We start from the raw sequence: 21585 nt of genomic DNA, 5'->3' as shown, positions 1-21585 counted from the left end.
GACCTGGAGTGAGCAAATACTGCTGGAAAAATGGTGCTGATAGACTCGCTCGACACAGGGCTGCCCCAGACCTTCGATTTATACAACGCGGTATCTGCAAAGCACAATAAAATGAGATCTGTAATGTATACAGGAAGTTGCCTCTAGTCGTTAGGGACGTTCCCAAGGAGGACGACGAAAAGGGACAACTGCCTTTGATAACAGCTGTCCCTCCCTTTGGTGACACAGGCCCAACGAGAGCAAGCACTGACAGAAATAATAAGGAAGTTAATGAGAATTTGTTTCTTAATTCCTCAAGAAATCAGAGTTTCATCTGTTTATGCCCTTCTTGGATAATCATAGAACAAGAATTTTAGCAGCCAAATGTGTAAGGGCAGTATAGAAAAACATAGATAAATTAAGGAATCTCCATTTCCAATATACTTTTTAGAAAGACACATTGTGTATGCTCCTTTTATAAAAGACACAAAGCTGTGAATCATCTCCTTTTGGGGTGGGGGTGGGGGGTTCCAGCTTTCCTATAAGTCAGATGCATCTAGCTCCTGAAACGGCCACCAAGGTTTTGACCTTTTTAAAAGTTCATTACCTGCTCTATGGAATCAGTGAGTGTCCTGAAGCCAATACCAAGGTTTGTGATACACAGACACTGTACAGTGATGAGTCCTTACACTGCCAGGTTTATTACGACAACAACAAAATTAAATAAGATGTAGTGACACTTGACGCTTCTGACGCTCTCAGATGCTCCCAAGCCCACGGCTCTCAGTTGGGGCCCCTGCTCTTGGCTCCGACTGCAGCCACATGGCAGACCTCCACGTCCGCCCCCAGCCGGTGCAGCTCATCCAGCCAGATCATCTGCTTCTGCGAAAGACGGTCACTGGGGCCCTTCACTTCCACCAGCTGGGAGACAGAAGGGTCATTCAGGTAAGCTACGGTAGTTTCCACTGACAACTATTTAGATGGCGTATCCTCTATGCTGCTGTACTTACATGTGTATAGCAACTAAACATACACATATGATATTCAATGAGAAAGTTTCCTTTTCTGTAGAAACCAGACAGTTCACAGAGAATTAGGAAATCGATTCGTAATACAGCAGTTGAAAAATAGTTTTAAAGCACACACTGCACTGTTACTCTCCTGCTTAACACGCCTCAAACACTTTGTCAGGTCTGCAATTAAACCCAAACTTCTTGCCATGACCTACAAAACTGTGTAATCTGGCGCCTGCCAACCACACCAAAGGCTTCCTCTCAGTTCGCGAGACAGACAACATCTGCCCAACCAAAGGGTAGACATTCATCACGCTTGCTGTTCCCACCGCCTAGGACACGTCTCCCTGTTCTTCACGTGTCTGACGTCTTCCGTGCTCAGCTTAAATTCATCTCTAAGAAGGGTCCTTCCTATGCACTTCTTCATGGTGTTTATCACAAGATAAAACTGCTCATTACATATCAGCTCCATGAAAGCGTAACTGTGTCAGTTTTGTCCACTGCAGATCACCAAAATTCAAAACAAAGCAATAAAAACTATCCAAAATGAAGTATAGAAAAAAATTTTTTAATGAAGAGAGCATTTCAGCAACCTAAGACTAGTTTAATTAGAGTCCCCAAAGGGAAGAAGACAGAGAAAAATATTTGAAGAAATAATGGCCAAAAATTTTTCAAATTTGATGGAAACTAAACCCAAAGATCCAAGAAGCTCAGTGAACCCCAAGCACAGAACCATAAAGAACACAACACTAAGAAACATCATAACTAAATTGCATAATCAGTGAAAAAATGAATCTCTTAAAAGCAGCCAGAATTTTTAAAAGCCAGAGGGGAAAGACTACTGATTTCTCGTTGAAAACAATACAAGCTAGATAACAGTGGCCCGATATTTTAAGGTACTGAAAAAAAACTGTCAACAGAATTCTTTGCCCAGAAAAAAATATCTTTCAAAAACAAAGACTTAAAGTCTTAAAATATCAATATATGAAACCTAAATAATTCATTACTAGCAGACCTCCATTTCCAGAAATGTTAAAGGAAGTTCTTCAGTCAAGAAGAGAATGATAGTACATGGAAATCTGGATCTATATAAAGGAATAACAAACATTAGAATTTGTATCTACATGAGTAAATATAAAGACTCAGTCAGCTGTAGAAAGCAAAAATAATGTGCCACAGGGTTTATAACATGTCGAGGTATAATGTATGAACACAGCACAAAGGCTGGGAGAGGAGATATAAAAATACACTGTTGTTATGTGCATAAAAATAGCCTGTTGTTATGTGCATGATAAATGAAGATCCCACGTGCCGTGGAGCAACTAAGCCCGTTCGCCACAACTACTGAGCCTGTGCTCTAGAGCCTGCGAGCCACAACTACTGAGCCCGAGTGCTGCAACTACTGAAGCCTTCACACCTAGAGCCCATGCTCCACAACAAGAGAAGCCACCGCAATAAGAAGCCTGCACACTACAACAAAGAGTAGCCCCCACTCGCCACAACTAGAGAAAGCCTACACGCAGCAATGAAGACCCAATGCAGCCAAAAATAAAATAAACTTATAAGTGTATCCTTTAAAAAAAAAAATAGATGACAGGTTTAAAGCCAAACGTGAATAACATGAAATATAAATGTTCCAAATACCCAATTAAAAGGCAGAGGTTGTCAAATTAGATTAAAAAGTAAGACCCAGGTAAATGCTGCCTACAAGAATATATAAGAAACTCAAATATAAAGAAAAAATATGTTAAATGTAAGAGAACAGAAAAAGTATCACATTAAACTAACCAAAAGAAAGCTGGAGTGGCTATATATCAGATCAACTTCAGAGCAAAGAACCCAGGAATAAAGGAAGGTCATTTCATAATGATAAAGAGTTCATTTCATCAAGACATGACAACCCTAGGTTTATACATCGAATAATATATGAAGCAAACATTGACATAACTGCAAGGGAGAAAGAACCAAATCCACAATTACGGTCAGAGACGCCATATGACACTGATTCATTAAAGAACAGATGAGTCTCTCAGAAAGGACTGTACCAGAGGTTTTTTTCATCTCAAAACTCAATAATAAGGAAGCCACCAGCCTGTGATGGGCAGCAGGGTGAGGCAAGGGAGGCATCCAGCCTACAACACGTGAGGAAGTGCTCACTCCTGGAGCTTAGAAAACAGCTCCCAACCATCCTGGCCTCCTGGAGCTCACACCTGCAAAATCTCCACCCTTGAGCGTGGACTTGCTGCTAACAGTGGACACGGCAAAAGCAATGGAACTTCACTGCCAAGATCAGCTGCTGAGAGACTGACTTCCGTCTTGCTCACACCCTGGCCCTTCTCACTCACCTGCTCGGATGAAATACGCTGCCATCGGGGGAGCTGCCTGCAGAGAGGCCCACATGCCAGCACCGAGGGCACCTCTGCCAACAGCCACCGAACAACCCCAGCCCTCAGTCCAGCAGCCTTCAAGGGATTCGGCCTTGTCAACCACCATGCTAGAAATGCCTAGATTGTGGCATTAAGTTGATCATTAAAGTTACCAACATGACTTTCCATTCTGGCTCAACTGACCTTAACGCGGTGACTTTGGGAGCTCCACACCACCAGGTCAGGGAGGCCCCCTCGGCAGTGTCGGAAGTCCATGGCCAGGCGCCGGCACACACCACTGAGGATGGGGCCCCCCAGGCAGGACACAAGATCCTGGACACGAAACACAGGGACAGTCAGCCCTCCCCTGGGACGGAGACCCTGAAGCCCCCCCAGTGACTGTGAGATGGGGCAGGGACTCCCATGTGTCATTCAGCAGAGATGCGTCCAGGAACACCAAGTGCCCTTCTGCTGCTTGTGCTGGGGCTCCAGGGCCAGGGGCTAAAATGCCCCCGGCAAGCTCTGGGGACCACTTCTCCTTAGGTCAGTTACCAAGCTTCTGCCCGGTCGGAAACATCCGGGGAGCAGCTAAGGAAGAGGGAATTTGGGGTAAGCACTCAGGAATGTGACAGTGATGACCCTCAGAGGCCAGCAGTCACAGGACAGGGATGGTGTCCGCCCTCCAGGGGCCACAGGCCAGGCCAAGGGAAGCTGCCAACCAAATGGGCAGAAGGCGTAAGGGAGGCTTGTTCATGCTTGTGATTGTTCCTTCAGTAACAGAGGCCTGTGGGCTGGGGTACCACACGTACACACACACACGTACGTGTGTGCGTGCATATATACCCACGCACATACACGTGCATGTAGGCATACGTGTGTGTGTTTTGTTACAGTTGCCAAAAGGACACCCTGCATCAAGGAATCCTGCCTGCAGACCGTCACCTGGGCTTGCCGAAGAGAAGCAAAGCGATCCCAGCTGACAAGGGAGGCCACCCTGCCTTCCTGGGCCTGCCACGCGGCTGCCACCCAGGCCCGCAGGCTCTCCGCGGAGGCACCGTGAATCTGTCGCAGCCGGGTCTCGATGGCCGGTGCTCTGCTGGCGAAGAAGCTGTCCGTGCAGAGGTCCAGCGGGGCCGCCTGTGTGCAGGGAAAATAAGCTCACACTGTGCCTGGGGAGGCCGGAGTCATGAGAAGAGTCAAGGTCAAATTTGGAAACTGGCCAATCTGATGAAGTTGACACATTCTTTTTCTCAAAAGACATGTAAAAATTACCTAAGTAATCTGATATAAAAGCAACTTATTACACTGGGTTTTTTAGAGTAATAATTTGCAAAAGGAGCTTTTAGGTTAAACTGGTGGAACGCTTAGCTGGCACATGTGACGAAGCATATGAGAGCACCTGGGCCCACCTGGGTGAAGCTGAAGAAACTTACACTAAAAGTTTCAAACGGAATGATTCCAGTAAAGTAGGCTTAAAGTTTAAAACTTAACATACTTACATTTTAAATTGTGTGAATCACATTTTAAAATCAAAAGCTATTCTTATGGTGGAATTAGCACCAGGATCCAAAAGAGGGGCAGGTTTCTGATGGCTGCAGAGGCGGGGCACCCAGGCGGGAGTGACTCAAGCGCGTGCAGAAGTGTCTGCTGCCTGAAAACGTGCCATGATTACCTGGTAGGCGTTTCTGAAGGCGTCTGGTATCCCGTCCATGAAGATGACATCCCATAGGAGGAGGCCGTACAGCGTGCTGAAGGTGGACCCTTCCCCGTGAATCCCTGAGACAAAGTCACACACACACAAGAAAAATCCATTTCTTCTGTTTTTTAAAAACCACTACCATATCCTACTGCCTACTCAATTTGAAGAAAATAGCAAATATTTTACATTCAAACGCAAATGCTGTTTTTGTTCCATTCCTAGGTCATTTTTTTACATTATGTTGCTTATATGCAGAAGCCTTGTTTAAAGGCAAAAAATCTTAGTAATCATGAGAAAATTCAAATGCACATTTTGGAGCTAGAGTGGAAAAACCTAAGGAACACGTTTAAAAATAAAAGCAGATTCCCTCCTCAGGCTCTGGGGGTTCCATTCGGTGGGTTCGGAGGCGGGGGCATCCCCTGAGGGGCTCTGGGGCAGGGGGCCCCTCGGCCTCACTTGGAAAAGCCCTCTGGGAAGGAGTCTGGGTGCCCTGGGAGCCTGTGCCCTCTGACCCCATTTGCCTCCTCCACCCAGTACTCCTCTGCCTCGGCCTGGACACCGTGCCCAGGGTTTCTAAGACTTGGGGTTTTACAGAAAGCTTCCGCGTCAGAGACCACCTAGTCCAGACGCCCCCTTCACCCCACATCCAGACCACACGATGGGGCGGTGACCTCAGAGGCCAGGCCCAGCCCCAGGCCGTGTGAACGGCAGAGCAGGGTCCGCAGGGCCGGAGCCTCCCGGAGAGAGCCGAGCCCCACCTGGCCCCTCAGCACACCTGACGCCTGCGCCCCCTGAACAGGCTGTGGCATCTCTCCGGCCAGTGGGCCCCAGGCATCGCACATCAGGTCAGAGGCAGCACAGGTCCCATCAAGGCCCACTGGAGGCAGCCCTGGCCCACCTCCCCGTCCAGGCTGCCCTGTGCGCCCCCTCAGCTGGCCCCTGCCCCGCAGGCCGTCCTCCGCTATCCGCTCGGGCCGCCAGCTGAAGCCTCGCCCTGGAGCCCTGCACCCTGCCGGGCCCGAGGGAGGCAAGCCTGGCTTTCCACCCTGGACAGCAGCATCCCTGAACCCTGAGCCGTCGGCGTGCGATGGTGCTGTTAAGTCCAATCATTTGGGGAGATCCTTCTGAGGAACTCTGAAAGAAACTTCCCCAGAGGGTCTGAGGTCGCCCTCACACCAAACCTTCTCCAGAGGAAAGACCCACAGCAGGGTTCTGCTCAGGTTCACTGCATCAATTTTAATAAAGGAAAAAAATATTTTATAAAAAAATTGATATTCCAGAATCGGAACTGTCCGTCTGTCTTTCAAGCTCATGGCTAAACTGAAAGCATTCGCTGCGTGCGGCTCACAGCCGGCAGCCGCCTGCCCAGGGCCTGCTCCTCCTCCCTTGACGCCGGGTTACAGGGCTCCCGCCACCGCCGCGGGGACCAATCCTGCATTCTGTTCTTTTATTCCTAACCCTCCGGGTCTCCTGTATCTCTGTCCTGACTCGCGTGTGCACTTCGTCCTCAGTAGCATCACCTTCCCGGTAAGTGATACAGACATCACACAGGTTCATCTTAACCATCACCTTGGACACGCAGCAGAGAGAGGCCCGTGTGTTACGAGGTCCCCTCCTGCGGGGTCGTTTTGTGTCCTCACTCATCTGAATGATCACATCACACGCCAGTGAAATGATGTCCTGATTTTCACATACGTGAAGACACCTGAGTGTTCTTCAACCTAGTGACCCTTCAGCACAGACATGGGGGGGTCTGACCTGGACATGTGGACCGAACCCGTGGGCCCCCTGGGAGTAACCACAGGAGCCAGGGTCTGGGGTCTGCTTCCAACATTAGGGGGGATGGCGGATGGAGGAGGGCTGGGTGAAGCAGGGGTCGCAGGGAGCTCGGCACACCTCTCTGCTTTCCCATAAAGGCATGTTCCGCAGCTTCCATGACATTAATAACAAGTTATTTTTTAAAAAAGGCTAAAGCCCCCCCCGCCCCAGTCCCTCCAAGGTAACCGCCCAGCCGCCGTCGTCGTCGCCCTGACGGGCAGCTGCAGCTTCCTCTGCGGTTCCCTCACGGTTTTTATGTTACTTTTCTATTCAGTACATTCACTAAGGACAGAGACTGACCAGTTCCTTTTACCAATTATAAGGCAAATTCTCACGGTCTTTTCTTTAGTCTGGCCTTAGACAAAGCACTGAATTTGCAGCTCCTTCTCCAAGGCCAAAATGGAAGAAAGAAAAGGGAAGAGGGCTCACGGGGACACACAGAAGCCGAGCCACCTCCAGTGGACGGAAGGGACGAGCAGACGATCTTAACACAGCTCTGTGCTGCTCTCAGGTGAGCGGGCCCACGGGTGACGACCCTGAGGACCCGGCGCAGGCCCCACACGCGTGGGCAGATGGGCGCGGCCCCTCCACTGTGTCTGGACACCGGTGCCTGGGCTGCTGACAGCACACAGGCCGTCACACACGAGTCACCACACGTCTTACTCAGGTGTTTCTCAAATGGCCAGGCCCAGCTCCCGAACGTGGACCCCTTGCCCTTGGCGTCTCCTGGCTGAGACCCGCATGCCGGGGATGTCCCCAGGATGGCCCCGGGGGCTGGGAGGGGGGCTGGGGGCTGCTCCCAGCTCTCAGAGGGGACAAAGGACACACAGGCTTGGGAGGAAGCGAGGGACAGGATCCAGGTCCGGGCCCGTCCTGGCTGGCCTGCCGCATCCCCTCCCCGGCCAGGGAGGCTTATCACCTCCCGGAGGTTCCAGTGCCTCTGCCAGCCGCGGGGTCTCTCCCTCCGGCGCCTTCACCCCCGAGCAGCAGAGACGCCGGGTGCCCTCTCCAGCCCTCCTCCCCTCCCCTCGATGGCCAGTGGGAGTCCTCAGCTCCCAGTTCCTGGAACCAGGCAGAATTAATTCCCACTTGGGCTCTACACGGTTCAGAACGGCTTCTGAGTGAAACCTACGAAGTCTGAACAAAGAGGATGCCAAGCAGCCCAGAAAGAAGAGAACCAGGGGCACCTGGTCCTGGTCCCTCTGCACATCTGGCCTGAGACACAGAGAGCATCTCATCAGCGGCTCACCCCTGAGGGGCCGCAGACCACCTGCCCTGCAGCCGTACACGCCCTTGCACACCCACACACACACACCCCCACCACACACACACAGCAGCCCGGTTCAGCGGGAACCAGCCGTGTTTCTCTCCTGCGAGGTCACGTCCATCATTCCACTCTGAGGCCTCAGCTCCCAGGAGACGCAGCAGAGCGGGCGCGGCTGGAGGGGCGGGTGATCGCACACGTCTCTTGGGAAGGAAGATGGGAAAAGCTCCAATTCTTACTGACATTTGCTCTCCTCCCTCACACGGGCTAGAGAGCTCATTTTACAAGGAATCTGACCCACAACTCTTCCAACCATGTCTCTGGTCCCAGGCGTGACGTCCTGTCAGGGCTCGGCCCTCCATCCTCTTCACGCCACCGCCCCCCCCAGACTGCCGGGTCCTCTTGGAAGTAGCCTGACCCCGGCTGCCCTCCTCTGACCGGCTGGCTATCGGCAGCATCTCGTGGTCCTCTGCCCCGTCCTGTCCCCCTGCCTGACACAAGCTCTGAGGGTAACCCGGCCTCCCTTGCTCCTCGTGTCCCCCCAGAAGGCGCCACCCTCACGGGTGGCAGGTGTGGACACTGGCTGTGGGGCGGGACACCACCCACTGTGGCCACACAGCCCCAGCGTTACCCTGGTCGAAGCCACAGCGTCTGTAATGGGCCAGTGCCAGCTCCTCCACAGAGCACAGGACGGTGGCAGGGGCGGTCCCCCCAGCCTCCAGCACGAAGACAGACTTGCCCGGCCCAGGCTGCGGGCAGAGCCGGCCCGTGACGGTCACCTGCGGTGGGGGGGGCAAGGGGAGGACCGCCATTAGCTTTCCTCCTGCTCCAGCCCTGCACACCCGGCTCTGCTACCCCAAGGACACACTGTCCTCCGCCCCCGAAAGGCCACCCATCCTCAGTGCGGTGCCAGGCCATGTGACCCGCACCTTGGTGCCCATGAGGACGCAGGTCACAGCCCGGCCCCCTGCTCTCTGGGGCCCTGACCAGGCAGGGGGACCTGGAAAGGCTGTGAGCTGCTGACTCAGGAGTTTACAGAGTCACAGCCCCTGCCGGCCCAGCCTCCCAACGCCCAGGTGAGGACGGGGGCGAGGCCAGGTCGCTGCCCACAGCAAGCCAGAGGGTCTTTGGAGTCGACAAGAAACACGTGCTGAAAACCTCTCTAAGGCTGTGTTCAGGAATAAAAACAAGAATTCATCCCAAGTGCCCCAAGAATATTTACTTACATGTTTAACGTCACCCACAGTGACTTCCGGGAGCTGACGGAAGAGGTGCGCGTACTTCTGGCAGCTGGGAGAGGCCCGCAGGCGCACGGCCCTCTGATACAGCGAGAGGCGGTGGCCTGTCCGCACGTCCGGATCCGCCAGCCCTGCTGTGATGCACTTGATGGCCTAGCAAAGAGCACGGTGCCTGTCAGCATCCTGAAGTCCCCGTGCAGCATCCCCTCGTTTCATGTGACGGGAAACCCCACTGTTAATTAATCATTCATTTTGCTAATTGTTGGTGGGCAAAGCAGCCCTTCCAGAGACAAGGACATTCCCTTAGGTCCCATGCCAAGCACAGAAGCAGCACAGACCCCGATGCAAATGTCTGGGGCACAAGCAGCCGTGCTCCAGACACTATGTCCTGGTCACACGTGTGGACACAGCCTATCTCAGCTGCCACACCCTCAGGAGACGGAGGAGGCTGGGGAGAGGGACCTGGTCCGGGATGCGCTCGGGGCACCACCCAGGGGCTCGGTATGCAGAGCAGGCACATCTAGGGCAGAAGCCCGGCCGTCTGACCACCTCCCAGTCCCAGGGAGCCTCATTTATAGGGAGAAGAATCTTAGGTTTGAAGGGGTTATGCATTTTCTAAGGTTATTCAGGGCTGGACAAATAAACAAAAATACTGAAAACTACGTGGGATACCAGTTCACACCCACTAGGATGACTGTACTCAGAAAAATGGACAATAAAAAGTGTCGGCGGGGATGTGGGAGAAATTGGAGCCCTCGTGCTTTGCTGGCAACAATGGAAAAACGATCCAAATACTGTGAAAAACGGTTCGGCAGTTCCTCACAAAGTCATACACGGAATTACCACGTGACCCAGCAACCTCACGTCCAGGTACACGCCCACCACGACTGAAAGCAGAGTTTCAAACAGATATTTGTACACAGTAGTGCTATTCACAACAGCCAAAAAGTGGGAACAACCTAAGTGTCCCTCTACAGATGGAGGATCAACACAACGTGGTCCGTTTACACAATGGAGTATTATTCAGCCTTGAAAGGGAAGGACACTGACACCTGCTACAACATGGATGAGACTTGAGGACGTTATGCTACTGAAATAAGCCAGGCACCAAAGGACAAAGATTCCATGATTCCACTTCAGAACAGGCAGATTCCTAGAGACAGAAGCAGACTAGAGGTAACCAGGAACCGGGGCAGGAGGGAACAGGAGTAACTGTTTCACAGGAGCAGAGTTTCTGTTTGGAGGATGAAAAATTTGGGGAACAGACAGTGATGATGTTTGAACAACACGGTTTTGAACTGCTCGGGTCCACATACGCACAGATTTCTTCCAATAAAGACTGCAGCACTGCACGGTCCACAGTTGGTTGGATCTGCAGACACAGGACCTCAGAAATGGAGGGCCAACTACAAAGTTATCCGTGGATTTCTGACTGTGCGGGGACAGGGGGGCTCGGCGCCCCGATCCCCGGGTTGTTCAAGGATCAGCTGTATAATTAACGCCACTGAACTGTATACCTAGAGATGGTTAAACTGCAAGTTTTCTTTGTTACATATATTTACTACAATAAAAGAATAAAAAGTTTTTAAAAAGCCCTGAAAATCAGTGAAGATCGGGCCATCAGAGCCGGGTGGTGCAGAGGACTCAAGCAGAGAACGAGGCGGGGCTGCCGCCAGCTCTGTAGCCCCGTGGGAGCCGCGCTGGCCACAGGGAGGGGCGGCTTCGGGCTCAGCCTGGCCTGGCCGGCTGGCTGCTGAGCATCTGCAGGCATGAGCCTCTGCTGGGCTGGCAGGTGCCCTCCCTGGAGACTGATGTAGAGAAGGGAAGGAACGGTGACAAAGTAACAGGGGTTATGAGCATGGCCGGGAAGATTCTTGGGAAAAGGCAAAAAGGAACCAGGGTTTTCCATCTGTCTCAAAGATAACCTCGGAGTATGAGTGAACGCTCCTATCAGCAGACCCGAGCAAGGGGAAAGTCTATCAACTCTTTGGAACCTTTATTTCAATGAAAGAGACAGGCAGCGCGCACACACCCTCTGTCCACGCTGGGTGAGGGCCACCAGAGGCCTCTCCTGCCCTGTCAGCCCGAGTCAGCGCCAGGCGGGGGCATCACACCCGCCTCCGGGAGAGGAAACAGCTCTCCCAGCTGGAAGCACTTGAGGTAACAAGGCACCTTTTCAGGTTAAGGCAGTAAAAATAGTATGTCATCGTCCACCACCGTGGTCAAATTTTCCAGCTCTCCATCATCCTGATTCACTTGACCTGCCCCTGGAGAAACAAAAGCTCCCAGAGCCGTAGTGCCCTCTGTTCAATGCAAACGTGAGGTTGGCAGGGACAGGGGACCGCAGGTGGCCACACAGAGGGCCACTGTCGCCACCTCGGGAGGCCCCGCCCCGCTGGCTGCAGCAGCTGACAGCCAACGGTGTCCTCGGACTCACAAGGTCCCCGCCACAGAGAAGGCAGAGCCTGGAAGGGAAGGCGCCCGCCCTGCTGAGTCAGACACCACGTCGCACGGTGGGAGGAACGCCTTCCATCCATCTTTCTCCCAGGAGGCCCCGGGCAACGAGTGAATACAACCACCATTTCCAAAACCACCATTTCCAAAACTGTGTGGAGGCGGACACATCTAACCCTCCAGCTCCCTCCACCCCTAGAACTTCATCCCTGAATCCTGACACGATCCTGCGGCCGACACACCCACCAACCCCACTGTCACCCCCATATTCGCGCCCCTGCTACTTCTTCTGGGGTTGGAAGAACACAGACAAAGAAGGATGTTTAAGAAATCAACGTTCTAAATCAACCATAGTCCAATATAAAATAAAAATTAAAAAAAAAAGAAACCAGGGGCTTCCCTGGTGGCACAGTGGTTAAGAATCCGCCTGCTGGTAGGTTCTCCCTGGTCTATCAGGAAATCGGCCGGCTGTATTTGCAGTGCCCCTCGCTAACTCTGCTCTTTGTTCTCAATAAACTCACTCTCATCTAAAAAAAAAACAAAAGAATCCGCCTGCCAATGCAGGGGACACAGGTTCGAGCCCTGGTCTGGGAAGATCCCTCATGCCGTGGAGCAACTAAGCCCATGTGCCACAACTACACTGCACTCTAGAGCTCACGAGCCACAGCTACTGAGCCCACGCGCCACAGCTACTGAGTCCACGTGCCTAGAGCCTGTGCTCTGCAACAAGAGAAGCCACTGCAACGAGAAGCCCACGCACCACAAGGAAGAGCGGCCCCCGCTCACCATAACTAGAGAAAGCCCACGCATAGCAACGAAGACCCAACACAGCCAAAAATTTAAAAATTAATTAATTAAAAAAAAAAGAAACCGATGTTCTAAATCAACCGTAGCCCAGTATAAAATAAAAGTTAAGAAAAAGGAAATCAACGTTCTAATTACATTTAGATTTTTAAGGTATTAACAGTTTGCTATATTTTTAAATGTATGCCAAACTGAACAAAGGCTGGGCGGCTCCGCAGCTGAGTACCGGCTCCAGGCGCTTCAGGTGCTGGTGCAAGTTGAGAGCCAGCCGGTCCCACCACCGACCTCTGCTGTCAGGACAGTACACTTTCTGGGACAAAAGGTTTTCAAGCTCCTTGACGGCTTCCTGTGGCAACAACAAGGGATGCGCATTAGACACCTACACACCAAGCGTCTGCCATTATACTGAGTAGTCAGGAAAATTGTCAAAGTATATCTATACAGCATTCCTCTCCATTCTAAAGTAAGGCTCAGGACGCGGACTGCCAAGTGGGGCCCCGGGACGTCCCTCGGGAGTGGCCTGAGCTCCGGAGGCGCCCCATGCTTCTCAGCAGGCCCCCCACCAGCTTGTGCAGCTCGGCACTCTCTGCAAACCAGGTCGGCAGCACAGGCCAGACACGGTCAGACTCTGGGCAGGAGCAGTGGCTGGGCTGCAGGCCCATGTGCATCTGGGAACCCAGCCGGTCACAGGGCCGAGGCTGTGATGGGCAGGGGTCAGGACAGGAACGAGGGGGTCTTCACCCAAACACCCCACCTCAACAGGGGGACTTTCTGGTCTAGGTTTACTGGTCACGCTTCATGTTCATCTTTGGTGGTTCCCGGATCTCTTTGAAGGATCTAACGCATCTCCCGAGAAAAAGGCACAAACCCCATAGACACACTCGCAGATTCCCCGAAGCCAACCCCACAGGGCCTCTGCGGCGGGTCCACAGACCCCTCGTGGGGGACCCACTGGCCCAGCCCTAGCACATTCTCTTTGTAAAACACCATGTTTCAATTACACAAGTGTCAACACAACAGAAGCTAACTCCAGCAATCTCACAACGTTTAATACGAGGAGGGATACGACTGAACTTCTCATTCGTGATTATAAATTATTTCCAGACCGTCCACTACTGCTGCCAGGGAAACACAAGCAGAGGTGAGGTTTCTGCCTCAGGGGTTTGGGGAGACCCTCCCTGTCACACAGGCTGCAGAGACCATCAGCGGCTCCCTGCGGAGCTCTGACCGTCACCTGGCCATCCTGGCGCACAGGCGTCAGCTCACAGCTGGCGGAACAGCAGGTCGCCCTCGGCCATCTTCCTACCGACCAGGAGATGGCAGGTGCCCACGGGAAGCAGGCCCTCGTCGCATCGCCGTGTGCTGACCAAGTACTTGGGAGAAGTCAAGAGCCAGCCCCCTTGCTAAGAGCCGGGGGCGGGGGCTTGTGCACTCACCTGGTACATGTGAAGTCTCTGCAGTATTTCAACGGTTCGGGACAAAATCCTCGTATAAACCCAACCAACGGTAAAACACCGGAGAAAGAGTGGCAGTTTCTCGTGGTATCTAGAACAAAGACGTACGCCAGCAGTTTAGCGCTTTGTTTATGTGTTGTAAGACAATCACAAGAAGTGACAGAGCAGACTGAATTCCTACCTTTTAAGAAGATATATTCGGAACACTGCCTGTCGTGGGCAGTTTTCTACACCACAAATCTACACTCTCACAGCCACCCTTCCGAGGTCCCCCAGAAAGCGGTGTGAAATGAGGGCTGGAGGTCAGCAAACGCCCGCCCTCGGGCCAGACACAGGGCTCCCACCTGATTTTATACAAACCCAGCGTATATATACAAACCAAACGTGATTTCCACGTTTCTAAATGGTTAAAATAAGTCAAAAGGAGAAAAATAGTCTGTGGCCTGTGAAAATTACATGAAACTCACATTTCGGTGTCTGCAAACACACCTGCATTGGGACAGCCCCGCCCACTCGCTGGGAGGGAGGTGGGGCACGCTCACAGCAGGACAGCAGAGGCCAGTGAGCATGTGGCTGGCAGAGCCTGACCACTGCCTAGCTGGCCCTCCACGGAAGAGGCTACCAACCTCTGTCCGACAGGAACCCAAGTTCCTTAGTTGTTCTAAGCAGTTAGAACAACTCGGCTAGACAGTAAACTTTGACAGGGACCCGAGAACCACTTCACCTCAGGGACGGGTGGCCTTTCAGTCCGTCCCAATCCTGCTTTGCACACCGAGCGAGCTCCCTGGCTTCCTCCCAGGCCCCGCTGGCCATCGCGGTGGAGATGTCGTTCAGCATGTGCGCGGCCGCTGCGTACCTGCAGGAGGCGGGGGGGGGCCAGGCCATCCAAGCTTCAGGGGTGAACGAGCACTGACACACAAAATTCCACATCCTGTCCACCACGTCTAACTCTGCTTTTGAAAATACGAGCGTTACATTTTACCTCAGTAATAATTTGACGTATTACCCGACGGGAGTGGCATAGAAAAACTCAGACAGGCTACCCAACCGGAAAGATGAAAACACTCACACCGCACTATTACATAACACATCCCGTTATATGCATGCAATACTGACCCGCGCTTCCTTTCTGACTTTTGATGCTCATTCATTCATTCAGCAATCTGGCAACCTTGTAAACAGGTAACTGACTTCAGAATTACACACAAGCGTAGGTTTGGTCATTTAATCATTGAGCCAGAGGCAGACAGAGGGATGCTGCCCGAGCTAAGAGAACTATTGGGGATTTTCAAAAATAACTTCAGGGACAGTCTTTGGGAGACGGCCATGCTGAAGTGTTATGAACACACTTCAGTGAAGAAAGACAACTTGCCAGTGCACCTGAGACATTCGCCCAATCAGTTCTCTAACGCTTCGAGGGCACAGTCATTGTGTTCTGGACTCACACTTAAAAGAAAAAGCACGCACGAGCAATATGTGCAAACACTATCACATAAGAGTAAAAGACAGATGTAGAACTGAATCACTTTGCTGCACAGCAAAAATTAACATTGTAAGTCAACTATACTGGAATAAAATAACTTTTTTAAAAAAAGAGAAAAGAAATGGCCTCTAAATATAAAAATTTGCTCATGAACGCTTCGATCTAACTCTCTTTTTTTGTTGTTGTTGTTTTTTGTTGTTTTTACGATACGCGGGCCTCTCACTGTTGTGGCCTCTCCTATTGCGGAGCACAGGCTCCAGACGCGCAGGCTCAGCAGCCATGGCTCACGGGCCCAGCCGCTCCACAGCATGTGGGATCTTCCCAGACTGGGGTACGAACCCGTGTCCCCTGCATCGGCAGGCAGACTCTCAACCACTGCGCCACCAGGGAAGCCCGATCTAACTCTCTTATAACGTGCAACTGGACAATTCTAAGGTCGATAAGGAAAGAGAAACAGGGAGAGGGTGCCCAGAGGTTGGCCCACCGGCAGGAGTGCCCTCCCGCCCACCTGAACCAAGCCCCCTCTTCACGAGCCCATTGAGCCCAGCGCCAGCCCCACGGTGCCGCCATCGCCGCCTGCACGGTCACCAGCCCTCCCTCCCGTCTCCCAAACCTCTCCCCCAACCCCCGCGCTGCCAAGAACAGCATCCCTCCTGCACCCCGATCTCTGTCTCCTGCCCTCTGTACACCTGGCTGAGAGCACGGCTTCCCCGCAGCCCCCCTCAAGCAGGGACAGCTCTCCTCACTCAGGGCCCAGACGGATGGAAGCATCCTCCTCCCTCCCACCTCCGCCTCCAAATCCTCCTTTCCTCCTTGAAAGCCCCCACCTCCGAAGCCCACGCCTCCTCCTTGCGGGCATCTGCCAGCGCCCCCCACCCCTGTCCCTGTCCCCTCTGCCTTGGTCTCCCTGGGTCTCCCGCCACGATGGCCACGACTTCAGAATTCTCCACCTCCTTCCTCCCTGATAACACGATTCTCCAACCTCTTCTCAGCCACCCACGTGCCCGTGGCCACTAAGACCTTCTGTCCCCAATGGACCGAGTCACCCTCAAGATGCTGACTTCGAGCATCTCCTCCACTGATCCCCGCCCCCAATCCTTCCAGCTCGTTCACTGCTGACAGCAGCTCCGCACCTTCACCAAGGCCCCACCTCCAGCACGGTCCCTGTCCCAGCCATAGCGCCTCCTGTCCTGCAGGCCCACAGACCACGCCTGGGGAAGAACACACACCGGCCACAGCCCCACCCTGGTCGGGGTGCCCTGGCCGCTCACTCCTCTGGGCCTGCACCAACTCCCCGAATCGTGCTGAAGACGATCGCAGAGCCAGGCCGGCTGGTTTCGGCACGTGCTCGCACACCTCGGCCCAGCCCTGCTCGAGGGGTCCCTAGCCTCCACCACAGCAGCCTCAACCCTGCCCACACCCCGGTCCTCCCGCAGGTGCTCCAGGGCCCAGGAGGTCCCCTCCTCCTCCTCCACCGACTGCCTCTCCCTTTCTATGGGTTTATCTGCACGTGCACGTGCACAAACACACACCCACACCCCCGAGTATCTCCTACCCTTAAGACACCAGGGAACTAGACCGCCCTGCCGCCACAGCAGGGGCTGCTTCTCCGAAGCCCATTGGAACCGACCTTCCCCTCCCTGCGCGGCTCCTGCGGTCCACCGCCCACCCCCGTGGGCCATCCCACTCGACCTCACTGCCCTTCCTCCGGGCGTTCAATCGAGCCCCATCCTGACACACCTTCTTCTCCGGGTCCTCCCACCACACACACCCCTGGTTCCCTGCCGCCGGGGGCGGCTCCTCCATGCTGCCCAACCCCTGGGCGCTGGCTGCCAAGCTCCTTCCTCCTCTTCTCCCTCAGGGATCTCATCCCCGGCCGTGTGCTGGAGACTCCAGTTCCTCCCCAGGCCGAGCTCCGTCCTGGGCTCCTGACGGCACGCCCAGTACCACACGGGGCAGCTTCAGTCATGGGCTGGGGGCATCCCCCCCGGCATCCCAGCCCCCCCCACGTCCCCCATCTCATCTGATGGCGCCACCACCCACACCAAAACTCACTCCTTTCCTCCCCAACATCTCGCACGTTCACTTCTCTACAATGCCCGCTACTGCCAGCCCAGCCAAGACCTCCATCCGGACCACCAACGCTCAATTAGTCTCCTGCCGCCCCCCCAGCCGCTACTCCACGGGACGCTTTTGTAAAACGTGCACCAGATCCCTCGCCTGCCTAAACCCCTTCCCCAGCTCCCCATCCAGCGGATATGACCCAGTCGGCTCACCGGGGCTCTGAGGCCCAGCGTCCCCTGACCTGCGGTCCTGCCCAACCTCCCCTTCACACGGCCCCTGAGGTTCCGGCCAGAGGTCAGCAAGCTCTCTCCTGCCCACGGAGCCTGGGCGCGGGCACCCAGACCCCTGCAGGACCGGCTTCTCCTCATTCTCAAGCCTCAATTCCAACCTTTCGGGGACACTCTCTGCCTCACACTATCTACACAGGACTTCTCCAGCCTGCCCCGCAGTTATCATATTATTCTGTTTTCTTTCCTGTCTTCCCCAGTAAAGCGTAACTCCACGGCGGCAAAGACCCTATCTGTTCACACTGCAACTCCACCACCTGGCACGTAATAGGTACTCAACACTCAACCCATGAGCACTGAATAAATGAGAAAAGAAAAGAAAGGATCAATTATTTCAAGTACCAAGGTGGTGGGAAAGGTTCCTCAGGCCAGGTGTCACACTACTGGTGTTGTATAATCACCCTTCCTGAAGTCACTTCAACCAGATTTCATTTCCGTGCTACAGCCCTCTGCATAACAAAAGAATGTTGACTTATTTTTAACATTTATAGGATACTACTTTCTAAAAAAAAGACATGATGGTTTATTTTTTCTCCCTAGCCTCCCCACTTTTGAACTTGTCAACCATGGTTTTGTCAACCATAGAACTGAAAAGCAGCCTCCCTTAGATACGCGGTAATGATGACAATTCTACCACTAAGACGCACTGAGCAATCCCCAGAGGCCAGGCTCTAAGCACGCTTCACATATCAGCACAGATCTGTGGGAATGTACTATTATCTCCCCATTTTGCAGATGAGTAAACTGAGGCACAGAGTAGATTCATGGTTCATTAGAGAGACCGGAACCTGGCTTCAGAGTTCTCACCAAAGAGAATAGCACCAAGTCACTAAAAACAAAGATGTAAAAGGACATGAGACGAAAGAAAGCACAGTCAGAAGAAATATTCTTACTAGAAGATTTGACTAAAAAAGTTATTCTAACTGAACACAAATAGGATATTGAATTTCCTGATAACTATGGCAAAATGGGCTAAAATCAGTTTATACTGACCCTGTTTTGATACAATAATCTCAAGAGTTTATTTTTTAAAGCACATACTAGACAACACTTAAACAACTTTCCTAAAATCAAATATCAGAATCAATTTCTGCTAAATTTGAGTCATAAACCTTAAATCAAGAATCAAAAGTGAGGACTTCCCTGGTGGCACAGTGCTTAAGAATCTGCCTGCCAATGCAGGGGACAGAGGTTTGAGCCCTGGCCCGGGAAGATTCCCACAGGCCGCGGAGCAACGAAGCCCGTGCACCACAACTGCTGAGCCTGCGCTCTAGAGCCTGTGAGCCACAATTACTGAAGCCCGTGTGCCTAGGGCCTGTGCTCTGCAACAAGAGAAGCCCGCGCACCGCAACGAACAGTAGCCCCTGCTTGCCGAAACTAGAGAAAGCCCACGTGCAGCAACAAAGACCCAACACAGACAAAAGTTTAAAAATAAATAAAATTTTTAAAACAACGATTTTGGCTATGAACTCATGTTTCTGTTGTGGATGGCAAAAAATAATAACAAAGCCTTCTACATAAATTTTAAAATACACAGATTTCATAGAGAGCAAACATGCCCTTACCTGATGAGATCCTCTCTATCCTGGAAGATTTGGGTTTTCCGACTGACGGTATACCTGGGAAACTCCATGCGGCCAAGGTTGACCAGCAGCACCGTAGAAAGCTGGCCCTGCCCACCACAGGCCGCCTCCTCCTCTTCCACCTCGTGGGTCAGTGAAAACAGCAGCAGGACCCGGGAGAACACAGCCCGGGGGTCTCTACACACTCTCAGAGACTGTCCCGCCCAGTCTTTAGCTCTGAAAAATACATGATATGGAAATAACTCTCTGGCTTTTAAGCATTTGGATGTCAGATTTCACAAATTATTTCAAGCTAAACAGCATGCATTATTCTAAGCCTGAAGCAAATCTCCCACCTCCAACTGTGGGACTTAAAGCATTTCTTAACCTCTCTGGGGCTCAGAGCCCCACCTAGGAACACGGTGAGGATTAGATGAAATTGTATCTGCAAATGATTTCACGCACTGCTTGCCTCAATAAAAGAGCAGGATAGGGTTTACGCTGGTCCTGAACATGTGAAATACCAGGAAAACTCATAAAAGTGTTATCTATTTGACACTAGCAATTCTCAACTCTTGACTCCAGTAACACTTGAGATGAAATAATAGGTATTTACGTAGAACGTCGCTACCAAAGGCTCTTGGTAAGGCGGCATGTTAAGCCCAGGGCCCTCCGGCTCCACACACGGCAGGGTTTCACTATTGACATCCGGGCCGTGTAACTCTTTCCTGGGGGTGGGATGCCCAGGCTGTGAACTAGAGGGTGCTCAGCTGCGTCCCTGGCCTCCGTTCACTAAATGCCTGTAGCACCCACTACCCACCTTAGTCAGGACAATGAAAACGACTCCAGACGATGCCGGGTGTCCCCTGGAGGGCACAGTCGCCCCCAGCTGAGAGCCACTGGTCTAGTGGAGGACCTCACACTTTCCTACCAGCCCAAAAGCCATTAAGTCAAAAGCAGAGTGGCATCCCTGGGGCGTGCAGAGATCAGTGCCACCACCACAGCCGAGAGGACACAGGGGTGGGATTCCCATCACACCACCATTTACTTGAGGACCATTCACCTACAGAGACTGCCAGAAAACACCCTCCTCCTCCATCTCCATGTAGAGTCCCAAGGAGGTCCAGGGGACCGACATTCCAAACTCCTATAAGAATAGCAGTTCAAACTGCATTTTTCTTGAATAAAAAAATATTAGAATTTGCCAAGGGCCTAGTGCCTCTCATCTCTTGCCTCCTGATTTTTCTTGGTCCTAGAAATCAGTGTGGTATCTTAAGAATTAGGAATAATAAACCAAGAAAGAATCCAGTCTTTATAATAATGGTTCACTGCCTTCTCAACCTAACTGCAGTTGAAAAAAACAATTACAATCTGAAAACACGTACCACCCATCATAAGAGTTAATATGTGCTATCAGGACTTTCCTGGTGGCGCAGTGGTTAAGAATCCACCTGCCAATGCAGGGGACATGGGTTCAAGCCCTGGTCCGGGAAGATCCCACATGCCATGGAGCAGCTAAGCCCATGTGCCACAACTACTGAGCCTGCGCTCTAGAGCCCATGAGCCACAACTACTGAGTCCTCATGCCACAACTACTGAAGCCTGTGCACCTAGAGCCCGCGCACCGCAACAAAGAGCAGCCCCCGCTCTCCGCAACTAGAGAAAGCCCACGCGCAGCAACGAAGACCCAACGCAGCTTAAAAATAAATAAAAATAAATAAATAAAATATGTGCTATCAACATTTCAAATGTTTTTACTATAACAATAGCCACGAAACCTTTTCAAAATCACTGCACCAATGCCAGGCTGATTCTTGCGCCAAGTGCAGACTGAAGGCTGTTTGGCCAATTTGAGAAACGCATTCACCAGCTGCTGCTTCTGCCCATTGGGATTCACCAAGTGGAAGGTCTTTGCCAGGGCTTTCAGTTCCGGAGCAGAAAGGAGCTCGAGCACCTCAGACAGTTCTTGCAACTCAGACTCTGAAATATTAAAAAAAAAAAAATTTTAAAAGTAGTTTTAAATAAGCTTACTGTTTTCTAGATTTATTTACTTTAAGAAGAAAATTCACATGCAAATAAAATGAAATGCTACTGTAGAAA

At 52.2% G+C, this 21585-nt stretch overlaps 1 protein-coding gene across 9 annotated transcripts in view; it reads right to left on the bottom strand.

Moving 5' to 3' along the window:
• Positions 1–657: 657 nt before the first annotated feature.
• FAN1 (FANCD2 and FANCI associated nuclease 1) overlaps positions 658–21585 on the bottom strand; it is a 28483-nt gene continuing 7555 nt past the window's right edge. For 4 of the 9 annotated variants that reach the window (XM_049705665.1, XM_033403002.2, XM_004278355.4 and 1 more), the window contains 11 exons: positions 21264–21465; positions 19489–19722; positions 14814–14945; positions 14072–14180; positions 12862–12981; positions 9366–9530; positions 8771–8918; positions 5031–5134; positions 4301–4495; positions 3563–3691; positions 658–900 (listed from right to left, as the gene is read on the bottom strand). In XM_049705665.1, coding sequence (XP_049561622.1) covers positions 763–900; positions 3563–3691; positions 4301–4495; positions 5031–5134; positions 8771–8918; positions 9366–9530; positions 12862–12981; positions 14072–14180; positions 14814–14945; positions 19489–19722; positions 21264–21465 — 1676 coding nt within the window. In that variant the 3' untranslated portion in view covers positions 658–762. Of the gene's footprint in view, positions 901–3562; positions 3692–4300; positions 4496–5030; positions 8343–8770; positions 8919–9365; positions 9531–12773; positions 12982–14071; positions 14181–14813; positions 14946–18265; positions 18373–19488; positions 19723–21263; positions 21466–21585 lie in introns of those variants that run through there. The other 5 variants (XM_049705663.1, XM_049705666.1, XM_049705667.1 and 2 more) reach the window with 5 other exon arrangements.

Source organism: Orcinus orca, chromosome 2 (assembly GCF_937001465.1).
Source record: "Orcinus orca chromosome 2, mOrcOrc1.1, whole genome shotgun sequence".
Classification (NCBI taxonomy): Eukaryota; Metazoa; Chordata; class Mammalia; order Artiodactyla; family Delphinidae; genus Orcinus; species Orcinus orca.
Note: the sequence above shows the minus strand (reverse complement) of the source record. Positions and strands in the feature narration are given on the sequence as shown.